Source organism: Electrophorus electricus, chromosome 13 (assembly GCF_013358815.1).
Source record: "Electrophorus electricus isolate fEleEle1 chromosome 13, fEleEle1.pri, whole genome shotgun sequence".
NCBI lineage: Eukaryota > Metazoa > Chordata > Actinopteri > Gymnotiformes > Gymnotidae > Electrophorus > Electrophorus electricus.
Window position 1 is genome coordinate 4215228 of NC_049547.1, and position 14729 is coordinate 4229956.

A 14729-nucleotide genomic window follows, 5' to 3' on the forward strand; every position below is an offset into this window, starting at 1 on the left:
CACGTCGTGCACTCACCTTCCTTCCCGTTCCTTTATGTAATGCATACATAATGTGTAACATGTAATGCATAATAAGGCTGCTGTGCTACGCGGGCCCCATGTGACGCTCAAAGATTCAATTGCTTTTTCCCCAGTCCAGCTGCTCCATATCCCAGAGCTAAACGCTCATGCAGTTTTTCAATCTTTGGATGCTGACCCCACAGGGGAACCAGGTCTTCGTATATTGCAAAGAAAAGAGTCACGGGACCGCAGAGACTTGGCAGGGAGAGACTCACACGGGTCTTTCTCATGAATCACAAAATAATATGTCACTTTCTTGGAGGATGAATCCTTTTGCACCGAATGCTCCAGATCTTGGATTATGACACACCGACCCAGATACCCTTGTGTGCATGCTGGAAGAGTCGCAGGGGTTAAAGCTGTGCACCTTGCCCATCCAGAGAGATGCACAGGGAGATGCACTGGTGTTTTGCTGCGTTGTGGTGAGCGTGCAGCCTCAGTTAGGGCGGGGGTTTTCTGCCAGCCTTGCAGAGAAGCTGTGCTCCAGGCACACAGTCCGCACAGCGGCGGGGCCGGTGGGCGTTCCGGCCCGCCTGTGACACCTACACGTTGGCAGAACTGCATGCGCAGGATCTGAACGCGCACTGCGCCGCTGCGCTGTGCGCACCTGTGCTTTGGCACGTGGACGCTCCTGACCGTCGGTTGGCTGCAGTGTTTATGCAGCAGCTGGCTAATGAATCGCCACCGCAGCCTCCGTAAATGGGTTTGGCGCACACTGCCCGCCGTAAAACTGTCCCGCGGGCCCTCCGTGGACTTTTCCGGCTCGCAGCTGCGTCCCGGTCAGCCGTCCCCAGCCTAACGGGCGTTAGCGCTGGCCACGGCGCCCAGGGGCGCCTCCTGCTTGGCGGCTCAGGCTTCGCTAATGGCCCTGCTAATAACTGGGCACGGAGCCCCTTTCGACGCTCCGGCCCTCATCTCCATTTCGCCTTATCAGTCACCTCTCATGTCCGCACACCTGCGTGCGCATGCAAACACGGGGCTGGTGGATGCCCCTCGTGCCTCTTGCCGAGCACAGCCGGGTGCCTCCCACCACCATTGTCTGCATTGCACTGGCCAGGGGCGGCCACGCTGGCAGGAGAACAGTGGGCCCGTGGCGCTTTGCTCCATCGCTGCTCGTAACGGCCCGTCTCACCCCTGCAGATCTGATCGAGGCCAAGCTGTTGGGGATCCTGGACATTCTGGATGAGGAAAATCGTCTGCCACAGCCCAGCGACCAGCACTTCGCCGAGGCCATTCACAGCAAGCACAAAGACCATTTCCGCCTCACGGTTGGCCAAAACACTCTGTTTTTCACCTCTTGTTTTCCCCTACAGTGCAAAGAACTTTCTACGTTATGTCCTCAGGGCCACAAAAGTCTGTTAATCGTCTAGGCAGATGTTACTGAAAGCGTGCTTCTATGCTGAATGTAATTGTGGTCTACCCTCAAATACAGATATAGACAAGTGTGATCTGGGCCCTTATCTGTATCTGTAAATTGCGGAGAGATTATCTGCATGTAGCACCCAGATGACTTACTCTGAAGCTTTTGTGTATGATTTTTCTTTTAAGGTTCCTAGGAAGTCCAAGTTAGCAATCCACAGGAACATACGGGATGACGAAGGATTCATCGTCAGGCACTTTGCAGGAGCTGTGTGCTATGAGACCGTAGGTACCATCCTCCACTAAGCAATGGGCAGAACTGGTCCTGTAGTCCTTTTGTATTGCTTTTATTCAGAAGGAAACAGGAAGCAAAATACTGGAAAAAACAGGCAGTATGTGTATTTATGTCAAGAAGAGCAACCCTGCCTTTTGGCTTCAGTTTTCCAACATTTTTGTCAGTTCTCAAACTATTCTTCTGGATCAGAATATTTGTTGGACAGATGTAGCAGGATTTGTGTTGGTAGCACACCTCCAGAGACTTTAATTCCCGGTTCTGATGTGGGTTGACTGATTTTTGTGTTAATGGCATGAGGGTATCTCTGTTGTTGTTTTCTTTTTGACGTTGCCTTGAAATATCGTCTTGGCATAATTTTGAATGCGAGGTGGAGGGAGGTCCAAACTCTGCTGCCTTTCTCTGCCCTTCTTCATTGTTTACTTCTGCCTGCCCTTTACTGGAGAGCTTCTCATTTTTCAAACTCTGTTGCTTTTTCTCCTTGTTTGAAGTATGGCATCATTATTTAGAATGGCGACGTTCCAAAGACCGCTCGCCTTATGTTGATGCTTGTTAGGTGCCTTGTATAACTGCATGTTAAAATATTAGAACTGCATTCTGAAATGACTACATAACTAAGCCAACTTTGACAGCTCTCATTATATATTGTTTTTTAACTTGGGTTTAGCCATTTACGTTTACATTTAGGGCATTTAGCAGACGCTCTTATCCAGAGCGACTTACAAAAGTGCTTTGCCATTTACTCATAGAATAATTTCATTTCAGTTTGCATCAGATACACCTTTCCATCTAATGCCGATATGGGTGACCGTCATGCAAAATTTGTGTGTGTGGTTTTTCTAAAATGATGGTTTAGCTGAATGTCTGGTGTCACTCCCTCCCTGCCTCCCCACCCTGTCGTGATTGTGCATGTTTGTGAGCAGACCCAGTTTGTGGAGAAGAATAATGATGCTCTCCACATGTCCTTGGAGAGCCTTGTGTGTGAGTCGAAGGACAAGTTTGTCCGGAATCTCTTTGAGAACAACTTCAGCTCCAAGGACTCCAAACAGAAGGCGGGCAAGCTCAGCTTCATCAGCGTGGGGAACAAATTCAAGGTAGAACACGGTTTTTATTTTCCTTAAAGGAGACCAAGATTTTCCTCATTTGTTTTGGCATTTCGTGGGATTAGATTCTTTTTGGAGAACGTTTTGGCCTTTCCCTGTTCAGAGTGTGTCGGGGAACTTGGCCGTGTGTTTTCTGGGCCACTCTTCTAACTCTCGCCCCTAGTCCTGCTTGCCCTTCCTTCTGCCCTCCTCTCGTGGACATTCTCCTGTCATCTGGCCCTCAGTTATGTCCTAAACATGTGTAGAATGACAGAAACAAAGAGGGGTAAGAAGCAAGCGAAAGCTTTGCAATGGGTAAGACTGGTGAGAGAAACTCTGAACCAGGCAGAAGGGTAACTTGCCATGTCCCTGCCGCTGCATAAAGCCAAGCCAACCCACCCAGCCCTGCACCACCGGGTCTTATCGCTCCTCATCTACTTAATCGCGAACGCTTGCGCGAGTGTCTATCATGAGACTTTGTTCTCATTGTCAGAGAAAGTCAAAGTGACACACAAATGCCTGGTGCTAAATGTAGACTTGGACATGTCATTCGTTCACCTTTAGGTCTAAGGAGATTCCACAGGGAATCATCATTTGGAATAAGTTCACACTTAGAATTCTTATCTTATAAGCGTACTCTAGCATACATTGGGAGACTTGTAATCTAACATCTCTTTTCTCTCAACTACAGACTCAGTTGAACCTTCTGCTGGAAAAGCTGCATAGCACAGTGAGTACTGTTCCCATCTTATATATAATATGTATGTATGTATGTATTTCCATAGGAGGGGGATGGTTTAGACCAACGTCCTTCATCACCCTTGCGAGCTATTTTACTGTGTGGTAAAGGCACCCTGAGAATGCATGAGCTATTTACCTGTCCAGTGTTTATTTGCATGTCAGTCACTGCATAAAAGCTAAATAAAACTAAACACTAATGCAACAAACAGTTAATGCTAATAGAACCTCTCCTCAAGGTTTGACTTGCAAGTAAGTAAAGCAACAAACAAATAACATGACGTTTCAAGCATTCAAATATAATGTTTAGTGCTTCAAACATACTGAAACAACTAAAACTCTGTGGAGCAAATGAACACTTTCTGAACTGATGAATGTGAATTCACGCCTAGCAGGCAGGTTATTTAAAACAATAGTATTAAAAATCCAGTAAATTGAGAGGCTCCTGTAGCTACAGGAATATGGATCCTAGCCTTCTCGTGATGATTAAAGGGACTGTTCAAGGATGACATTAGCTGTCCAAATGCTGTGTTGAAATGATTCTGCAGAGGGTCCATTCAAATAAATTCAGTGAAAGTTGTTCAAAGGGCCTAGAATCATGGAAACCAAATCTATTGCACTTGGTGACTTTGAACATGCAATTAATACAATTCAAAGGCTCCTTGTGTGTAAAGTGTATAGAAATTTGAGTTGAACATGTGAAATTTGGCAGTGATGGTGGAAGAAAAGAATCATGAATTATTATGCCAACTGGGTATTTATACACACACACATACATAACATACATTACATACATACATACATACATACATACATACATATATAATTTCACTATTGACTAGTAGACCAACACATTAAGATTTTATTTATAGGTTGTTCCTGCCTAGTTGTGTCGTGCATATGATGATTAAATCTTGAATATGAATCTTAACATACTGCCCATTTCTGCTGGCCAGTGAGTATTTTTATCCCCATCTAGTGTCAACCTGGCCAAAGCTGGCCAAAAGCTGGCCAACATGATGTGATTAACTAGACCTGTCCTGGCTCAGGAATGACCAAAAGGTCTGAAACAGCTGTTACTGTATATTTGCCTTCATTAAAATTGCAGCTTTTTATTTTCTAACAGACCATGCTTTCACAGAGGAACTGCAGCCAAACCTGGCTGCTGAGGGCTACCTGAACATAGCCAGCAGAGACTTAACCGATCCGCTAAGCTCTGTACTAATTCAGAGGTGTTCAACTCTTGCCCTCGAATCAAAAGTCGGTCCTGGATTTTGTGGTCTGCGATCAAACAGTTATTGTAACCCATAGGTCTTCAAATCGCAATTCTCAATGTCCGAGTGCTCCTTCCTGTGCCTTAGAGTCAGCTGTGATGTCAAAGTGGCCAGTGACAGAGTTCGGTTATTTTCTAGTGATGACACAGTCCAGGACCACAGTTGGATTCCTGGGGCCAGAGATGACCACGTCTGCTGTCCTAGGTGGTCGTGGAGGTAAACTCAACTCAAGCACTTGTCTTGTGTGCCTGTGCATGTGTTTGCGAAGGGATCCAGCTTCATCCGCTGTGTGAAACCCAATCTGAAGATGGTGAGTCACCAGTTTGAGGGGGCACAGATCCTGTCCCAGCTCCAGTGTTCAGGTACACGTGCATTTCTACCTGCTGTCTCACACACACACACACACACAGAATATAGTGTCCCTGCTGTTTCCATGAGCCATTTGTTTTTAGTTTCAACCACACTACCAGTCAAGCTTAAAATATTGCCGTTTAAAAGCACACCATCAAATACTGCTCAAGGTCGGTTTTTCAAAATGCACTATATAACTCCCCCCCCTGAGCAGAGGTGTTGAATGAGAGCTCCACTGAGTTTTTCATTATTTTCCCAAGGTGGTCATAGGGCTTTGCTAATGGGGCCTTTTTGTCATTGGACATGTTTGCAAAATCTCAACTCCTAATCTTTCATAGCAAGCAGTGGTGGCACGTGAGATTGAGACCTGCACAAAGTGCAAAGGTGTAAAAGTTCAGTGTTTTATAGAAGCTAAAAATCCTGCCATGAGTTTGTATCCCCCGAGTGATTTTACTAGTGAATTCTACCCGTTGGCTTGAGATAATTATCAAAGGCATCAAAACCCTGGCGAGGGCCTTTTTACTCTCTGAACCTTAACTATCCGCCTATGATCTTGTGGAGCTATTAGTGGTAAGATGTCGGATCAAACTTGGTTTGATGATAACCCCTTAGTTTATTTTTCACACCTGCGTAAGGGCAAAGGTTTTGTTCCATGGTTCATCTGACCTGTTTGGGCCGTGGTCTGTGTGTGTGTCTCTCTCTCTCTCTCTCTCTCAGGAATGGTTTCAGTACTGGATCTGATGCAGGGTGGCTTCCCTTCCCGAGCCCCTTTCCACGAGCTCTATAACATGTACAAGCAGTACATGCCTGCCAAACTCACCAGACTAGACCCACGCCTCTTCTGTAAGGTAGGTCTTGCTGCTGAGGCTGCCTTTCTCTCTCTCATTCTCTCTCTCTCGTTCACATTTTTCAGTTGATATGTGTATATGATATTTTCTCTCCTTTGTCCAATACAGGCTCTGTTTAAAGCGCTGGGGCTTAACGACAAAGATTACAAGTTCGGACTGACGAGGGTGTTCTTCCGTCCTGGAAAGGTGAGCGCTTGCTATCAGTGTTCTGTCTAGAATAATCAGAAGCCGTAGTATCTGAGCACAGATATGTGCTGCACGTATTCTTCCTGTGTCAGTTCGCAGAGTTCGACCAGATAATGAGGTCTGATCCCGAACACCTGGCTGAGCTGGTCAAGCGGGTCAACAAGTGGCTGGTGTGCAGCCGCTGGAAGAAGGTCCAGTGGTGCGGGCTGTCCGTCATTAAACGTGAGCGTCGTCTTCCCCCACTCCTTCACTCCGAGGCCATGTGACACCGCCACAAAGTCCTCCCCCAGTCTGTCCCTCTCATCTCCACCAATCATATCTCACCTGTAGGAGCTCGGGGAACTCCCCACTGGAGATTTGCAAAGGAAGAGGCTTAGCTTGTCCTCCCTAATTGTGCCTCTAAATGACAGTTCCCCCCCCCCCCCCCCCCCTCCTTATTCTCTCCTGCAGTGGCGAACAAAATTCAGTACAGGACCAACGCCTGCATTAAGATTCAGAAGATGGTTCGCATGTGGCTGTGCAGGAAAAGACATAAGCCACGGTGGGTAGCGCCGCTCGTCAGAAACGCCAGCCCCCATTCTGCCGGGCCAATGACTTCCCATTAACTCAGCTTGAGGGAAAGCCGTTTCTTTCGATATACACATTTTATCACGTCTCATAAAGCCGTTTTTTCTTCTTCTTTCCTCCCCCATGTGCGCAACCTCCATCCAGTGTGTGCGCGCATGTGTTTTTATGAGCGGCCGCGTGCGCTTGTGTCTGCAGGATCGACGGCCTGGTGAAGGTGCGGAACCTGAAGAAGAGGACAGAGAAGTTTGCCGAGGCGGTGGATGGCCTGAAAGAGGGCAAACGGGAGATGAGCAAGCAGACCCAGCAGCTGGCTGCCTCCATTGATGCCCTCCTGGCCAAGATTAAGGTGAAGCCCCTCTTGCTGATTAAATGCTTCTTTTCATCAGCATTGGGGGCGTGCTACACTGGGCCCTCATTAGACTGATGAACTGCGCTAAGCTGCAATCGACTGCTGTGCCACGTGTTGTCTTTGAGTTACCCAGGACTCCTGTATTGGGTTGCCATTAATAATGCAACAAACACGGGTTGTTTTACGGGCAGTGACAGTAAGCTGCTGTGCTCGGGATGGAGAGTTGGCGGCCTGTCGGAGTCTTCCTCCGTTCAGGCGCTGCACCAGAAAACAAGCCATTATTCGTTGGAATTATATGGGTAAAACGGACCGCTAGAATTGTAGCAGCAAGACGGACTGTTAGGATTGTAGTCCAGTCCCTGTCTTCTGCTGATCAGCTGATTGCCCAATACAGACAACAAACCACCTACAACATCAGAAGAAGAAAGCGATGAAGTGTGCATGGTGCTAAGCAGCTCCTTGTATGCTGGTACTCACCCCACACCCCCACTGTGGTGATCACTGCGGACCGCTGCCCGTTCTGCACCGGGACCCGGCGCCATTAGTTCCTCCAGTGCGCTCTCTCTCTCTCTCTCTCTGTGAGTGATGCCTCCACGCATGAGGCCAAGTGTGGGCCATCGGCGCCGTCCTCCCTCGGCATGGCCAGAGATGAGTGGCACTAGAGCCCAACCCTTTCCCACCCGGTTGGCCCCTGCCGATGTCTAAATGAGCCCCTCACCCTCCGCCCTGCCCCCCCGCTCCGCCCCCCCCGCTCCTCTGGCGCTGAGGAGATGCTCTGGCTTAATGAGGACCAACAGGATGTGAAAACAAGCGAGGTGTCTGTCCCATGGCTTCTGCTGAGGACTGCCATTTGATTTCCCTCTCAAGAATTATTCAATATGATGACCTGAGGTTCCTTCTCACAAGAGCTTTTAGGTGAACGCAGAGGTTGAGGGATTTTCACTATTCCACACACTACTCCCACCTGCCCTCAACAAACTAAACTCTCCACTTTTCTTTTACTTGAATTCTTGCCTTCTTTCTTTCTTTTTTTTCTTCCCTCTCTCCCTCCCTCCCTTGTTTTTCATTCTTTCCCCCTCCCCCCCACAGGCCACGGTGATGAGCCGCAAGGAGATTGAGCAGGAGTACGAAGGCCTGGTCAAGCGCTCGGAGCAGCTCCTCGCCTCCATGCAGAAGAAGAAGCATGAGGAGGACGAGCTGGAGCGGCTGAGGCGCATCCAGGAGGAGATGGAGCGGGAGAAGAAGAGGCACGAGGAAGAGGAGCAGCTCCGCAAACAGGAGGAAGAGGACCGTCGCATGTATGTGGCGTCTTGGTGTCAGTGACGCCTTGCCCTCCTTAAAATGCAGTGGTTTTTTGGGGGTTTTTTTTTTTTTTGTGTGGTGTTTGTGGTGTTTCAAGCCATTCTGCTTCGTCTCATTATGCATGCTCCTTGTCATTCCTTTGAATTCGAATTCGCCTGGTGCTTGTAGCATTTGTCACTGTTTGATGAATCTGAGTTCAAAGAGATGCATTTTTCTTGCCGAAGCATGCATATGGCTTGTCTCAAGCAGCGCACTGGATTCATTCATCTTGCTGCCTTTCCTGTTGGCCCCTGCCAGCGCACCGCATAACGCAGCCCATTTTTTCTTCAGTCAAATTAAATCAAACCAGTGGGTCGGTGCACAACACTTAAAAAAAAAAAAAAAAAAAAGTGTTGTTAACGAGGCCAAAAGCTGGACTTCTGTATCACTTCAGTTAGAAAACCACACTGAATTAGAAAACCGCACTTTGCTGAATTAGAGTTTAATTGTCCACAAACAGGCCCCTATCTCTTTGGTAACACCGAGTCCTCTTGTGTCATTAAGTCTGTAGCTTGTTGCAACGGAGTGCTTGTCTGTTTTTTATTCATCCATCCATCCATCCATCCATCCACTTAAAATGTAATTAATTAATTTATTTTGCTATCTGCATAATCTGTCTGACCCTCACTCACGCCAGGAAAGCAGAGATGGAGCAGAAGAGGAAGCAGGAAGAGGAGGAGAGGAGGAAGAGGGAGAAGGCCGAGCGATTCTTGCAGGTGTGTGAGTGTGTATGGCAGCATCGAATATCTGCCCTCTTACAGTGCCCAACGGTGGTACTCGGACGAGGCGTAGGGACGCAGTCACCTAGGGTCCCCCTAGTAACTTATTCTTAAATGCATATGAAATTATATTTAATATGCTGGTTCTCTGCTGCTTTAGCAGTAATGTTTAGTAATCTTATTGCAGTGCCAGGGTTGCCTGGGTTGCTCCGTTTTTCCATAGCGATGCGACTGTTTGAATGCATACTGGTGCAAGCAAGCAAGGTACGGTGTGGACAGGATGTGCTTCAGAGTGATTCGTGTGATCTGAGGAACATGAATGGAGGGTGGAAAGCAGAACACTTGCGACTGCACTACTGAAGCAAACTAGTGTTTTTCATTCAGAATTGGAGTGCTGCCTCGCAGACTGTAGCACCGATGTTTGTTTGAATATATTAGTGATGAGCATTCGGACCCTTCAGCGAGTCGTGTCAATCAGCTCAAATGGATCTTCATTTATTTACAGTGAGGTGTTGTTTTTGTTTTGCTTTTTTAGATAGTAATTTACACTATGGCTAATTCAAATGTTGAACGTCTTTTCAGTACATTCAGTATCACTGAGGTTTGAATCTAAATCTAAAGTCAGATATGGATGTGAGGTTTCCTTCAAGGCTCCGGCTGCACTTCATGCTATAGCTGGTCTTTAGTGGGTGCCGTGGATCCATGGCCAACTATGCAGAGAGTCCTGCAGAAAAAGGATTCGTAAAACCCAAGCTTACTGGTTTACGTTTAATAAAAACGTTACACCCAGTTTCTGGTCATTTTCAGTTCTGCTGTTGCTCATTGAAAGTATGAATAGCTGTAGATATGTTTCTTCCAAAGATTTCATCACTCTGGCTGAATGGGCCGTTTCCATGGAATCCTGTGGCACGTTTTTAAAGGTCGATAAGAATATGTCGCTTAACACATCCCACTACTGCTCATTATCACATTAAACACTTGTTTTGGATTGAACAGAAAAATGAAATGTTCATGTTCATATATGTTAATGTTCATATATATTCATTGTTGCCATGACAATGTAATTGCGAGACTGCTCATATATTTACTGCATTTTTATTTATTTATTTATTTATTTGGTATTTATTTTTACTGGGTTACATTTACAATTATATGTGTTTGGACGGTGCAGGCTTTATGCAGTTTTTGTAGCCTGTATGTAGGCTTTTGTGCTCACACATGTACTGGAAAAGCAAGCTCCGTCCGGACTTCAAAGTCTTTCGCCTAAAGCCCTAAAATCACTAAAGCCACCTATTGCCGTGCACTCCGATGAGTCGCGGCCGGCTCACTCACAACGGCATGCTCCAGGCCGGCTGCCGACGCCACCCCCAGCTGGTCGTCTGGGTATCCGTCAGACCCTGCTGCCCTCACAGGTGCCAAACTCTCTTACTTTCTTCTGGCTCCAGACCCTCTGCATTCGCAGCCATGATGGATTGCCCTGCCAAGCCACTTTGAGATTGAACTTCTCTAAAGTGGCCGTGCTCTTGCTGGCCCCAGTCTGAGTCTCCGGGACCTGCCGATAATGCCCACCGTATCACTCCTGGGTCTCAGAGACCTCACACCTTCTCAGAGCTGCCCTCCACCGCATGCATGCAGTGTTATGTTCCGTGCTAATGTGTCTGACCAGTAGTAGCATGCAGTAATAGCACTCCCAGACCCCAGAGTGTGGCAGGTACTGTGTCTAGCTGTTGTGTTGGGGGTCAATGACTGTATGAAGCTTTCTTGTGCCGTGTTTGTTTGAAATGGGAGGTTTAGAGTGTGATCCGTAAGAGGGCAGGACTATCCTGCAGGCTTGTGTTTGTTTCTGAAAGGTGCCATGTTTATATAATTGTATGCGTTTATGATGGTGTATGTTTGGACGTGTTTCTAATGGGGTCTGTGTCTACATCTGCATTTCGTTTGTGTGTGTGTTGGATGCAGGCAGAGTTGGAAGTTCAGCTGGCTGTGGAGCGAGAAGAGGAGACCCAGAGGCAGGCCGTTGTGGAGCAGGAGAGAAGAGACAGAGAGTTGGCCATGAGGATTGCTCAGAGCGAGGCTGAGCTCATTCAGGACGAAGCCCACATGGACGCCAGCTTACGCAGGTGTGTGTGTGTGTGTGTGTGTGTGTGTGTGTGTGTGTGTGTGTGTATATACACACACCCACACACAATACATACGTATGGTTGCTGCAGATAGTGCCAGGCAGAAAGGCACTCCACTCCAATCTGCTCAGGTGTACCCATGTACAAAATATGTGCATATTGCAGGAACTCCTGCATAGAAATTTCCATATTAAAAGCACCCAAACAAGCAAAAACAAAAGCAGCTAAACTGTAGCCAAGCAAACAGCTTTGTGTTGTGAAAGTGACCGTGAGATTGGCCATTCTGCCCACTCCTGCGTCTGTGCTTCTGAAGCACCACAGACCAAAGACTAGCTTTGGATCTATGAAATAGTTCTTCTTTCTCTTTCTTTTTCAACTGATAGTACAACTCTTTGGAGAAAGAGTGTGAGAAGTAAAACAGCCAGAACAAGGGTCTTCCTGAGCCTCAGATACAGCCACGCCTTCCCCTCTTATCGTAATATTTTAGCAGTTTAGAAAGGGATTTCATGAATGTTGCCATGAACAGGCTAACAGATCCTTAGTGTAATCTCCTGTTCACTGAGGGCGTTTGCAGGGTCCTGGGAACAGGTTGCTTTAGTTGGTGCAGTTGTTGGTTGCCACTAAAGAAATTAGGAATTCATTCCCCTTCTCCCCTCAAGTAAAGGTTTTTATACTTTATATAAATAAAGATACTTTACTTGCTTCAAAAGCTATGAAAGTCACAAACAGATCTAGTCTACTAAAGAGCTGTGGTGCAATCCTGTAGCCTTGGGTTAAAAAGCTACGTTAGTCTAATTTTAAAGTAGTGGTTCAGTAACCCATGAATCTAGCTTTGCTGTGCACAGTAGATGAGTGACGTGAGTCCAACTGCATTTAGAGTCTTCAGCCTTTTCTGATATGAGAGCTGTTCTTTGGGGAGCCCCTGCTCGCACATTTGTTTGTGGTTGTTCCCTGCGGACGTTCATCAAGATGGGTTAGGCAGCGTCTAGGCCTGTCTGCTTTGGTGACAGCTTTAACAGCTTCGCTTGCCACAGAGTGTCCCCTCATGAGGCCTTTTTGCTGTGCTCAGCCATGCAGGAGCTTTTATGATGCGTGCACACACACACACACACACACAAACAAACACATGCAGATACATCCACAGTGACATCATGACTGACAATCGGGTCAGAGTTTTACCATTTATATTGTTGTAGATAAACGCTTGCTTAACAGGCTTAACAGTCTCTGTTAGGACCATAAATGGTCAAGTCTGTGACTTGTGGGTGTGTACATTGTTATAAAAAGCATATATTAAGTCTTCTGAAGCGATAACATGGGGATGTTTTAATCCGCTTTATTGTTGAAAAATCATCAATCTGTATTGCACCCACACACATTACCCTATCTTTAGAGATAGAAATTTAGTTTTTTATGTGGACCTTAAAATGTAGGGTGTGTCTATGTGCATGTGTAATTCTGGAATCAATTTACAACTGTTCTCAATGTATTTAAAAAAAAAATCACCAGTCTAGCTTCACATTTTACTGATGCATTGGTTCTGATTCCATTAACCCAATGAGACTGCGCTGCAGTCCCCTACACATGCCCTATGGGTACCAGAAAAATAACAGGTGTACAGTGGCTGCCCTGCTACTAAACTACCAGCGTTCATCAGCTGTCCATCTGTCGACTTTGACTTTCCCTGATCTCCGTGGCTACTGGCTCACCGGGGTTAAGTCACCATGCTGCACAGTTGCGCTCGGCCATGCTGCTGATACCGCATGCTGGCTTTACAGTGGACAGGTTTAGCGAACAGGATTTAGGTTGTAGCTCTCAGGACGGTGTGGGCTAAAGAGGTCAATGTGACGTGGAGTTCCCCAGACTCTGAACTGAGAGCGGCTTCAGTTAAGAAAAAGCAACTCTTGACTGACTTGGAGCTGCCAGGGTGGTGCAGCGTTGAGCCTGTCGTGGTACTTAACGCACTGCACCCTGTCGCCATGTTCCTGTGCAGCTCCCGCACTCGCTAAGGCTGGCTTCTCACTGGCTCACCACGCTCGAGACGTGGCCTCATTGTCTCAGCGGTGCACTGATTTGGCCCACTGTCAGGAAACGTCTGCTAGGGTGTTGTCATTAGTTTCAAAGCGAGGTTGGCTCACCCTGAGCCTAATGAGTCCTGTCAGTTAGGTTTTCTGTTTCTGCTTCCTTAAAATGGAGCAGGTTCTGCTTTTTTTTTTTATGTTCTAAACCTACCTTTAAATCTTGATTTATAACTAGCTGAACTTTTCATGCCATGTATAAGAAAACTGTCCTGATCCTGCCTTTTACTCATATTACCCATATACTTTATCATCTTCACATGTATTAAGGTTGTGTTTACTTCAGGCCTTTGCTAATGGTTACTAGCTAATCTCATGGATCTTTTCTCCATATGGTTCAATCTTAGTTTCATGTTTAACTTTCTAAGTGTTATATTAAGACTAACCTGTCCGCTGTCAACCAGAGGAGGTACCTCTCAGTTTCTTCCTTATGACCAGGGCAGGAATTTCCACTGCCAGAGTCATCCTTTAGCGTGCTCTTCAGCTAAGGGGGGGGGGGTGATTTGTCTGTTTTCGCTGTGTAAAAGGACTCGCTTGTGTGGCCACAGGGGTCCACAGGTGCAAGCCAGCAAGCTGGCAGCTGGGGGGAAAAAGCATGACCTGAGCAAGTGGAAGTATGCCGAGCTGCGAGACGCCATCAACACCTCGTGCGGTAAGAGCGGGGCCTCCCTCCTGAGTGCCCCTCTCAAGCACTCCTCACTGTTTGGAATAATCGATGTGACAGCTCGATGAGAGCTCCGCTTCCTACCCACCAAACTGGCCATTTTGGGTTACAAAATCGGGTTATGTTGCTTGCAGTCTACCATCATTATTTATTTATTTCGAACAATCTTTTGCCCATATCTGCTGTCTTAGTCTTTTCCCTTCAGAAGGGTCTGATATTTTGCAGCACACACATCTGCCATCTTTCCGGTAAAATGACACTGCGCGATTTGCGTTTGGCATAAACGACGCTTCTCTGCTGTAGATATCGACCTGCTGGCAGCCTGCAGGGAGGAGTTTCACCGGCGTCTCAAGGTCTACCATGCCTGGAAATCCAAGAACAAGAAGCGCAACGCTGAGCTGGAGCAGCGAGCCCCCAAATCTGTCACTGACTATGGTACGACACCACGCCCTGCACGCAGCATACACAGAGTGGGTGCTGCCTTTTTCCTCAGCCTTCTTACAGTAAGAATATGGGGTTGGTTTTTCACCATAATCTACAGGCTCTGTGGACAGAGGACTCCAGATTCTAGACCCACAGGCATGTCTTACTCCGAGGAATAAATATAGTCCTACAAATGAGAATTCCTTCTTGCGTTATAAAAATGAGAAATTCAGCTGGTATTTATTTTTTTCTTAGATGCATATTAATTTGTTCTGACT

At 46.9% G+C, this 14729-nt stretch overlaps 1 protein-coding gene across 1 annotated transcript in view; it reads left to right on the plus strand.

Moving 5' to 3' along the window:
* myo6b (myosin VIb) overlaps positions 1–14729 on the plus strand; it is a 32224-nt gene that overhangs the window by 15213 nt on the left and 2282 nt on the right. The window contains exons 16-30 of the mRNA XM_035533051.1: positions 1201–1328; positions 1609–1704; positions 2635–2805; positions 3485–3523; positions 5074–5167; positions 5874–6004; positions 6113–6190; positions 6283–6412; positions 6641–6731; positions 6953–7103; positions 8196–8404; positions 9085–9163; positions 11126–11286; positions 13913–14016; positions 14332–14463. Coding sequence (XP_035388944.1) covers positions 1201–1328; positions 1609–1704; positions 2635–2805; positions 3485–3523; positions 5074–5167; positions 5874–6004; positions 6113–6190; positions 6283–6412; positions 6641–6731; positions 6953–7103; positions 8196–8404; positions 9085–9163; positions 11126–11286; positions 13913–14016; positions 14332–14463 — 1794 coding nt within the window. The remainder of the gene's footprint in view (positions 1–1200; positions 1329–1608; positions 1705–2634; positions 2806–3484; positions 3524–5073; positions 5168–5873; positions 6005–6112; positions 6191–6282; positions 6413–6640; positions 6732–6952; positions 7104–8195; positions 8405–9084; positions 9164–11125; positions 11287–13912; positions 14017–14331; positions 14464–14729) is intronic.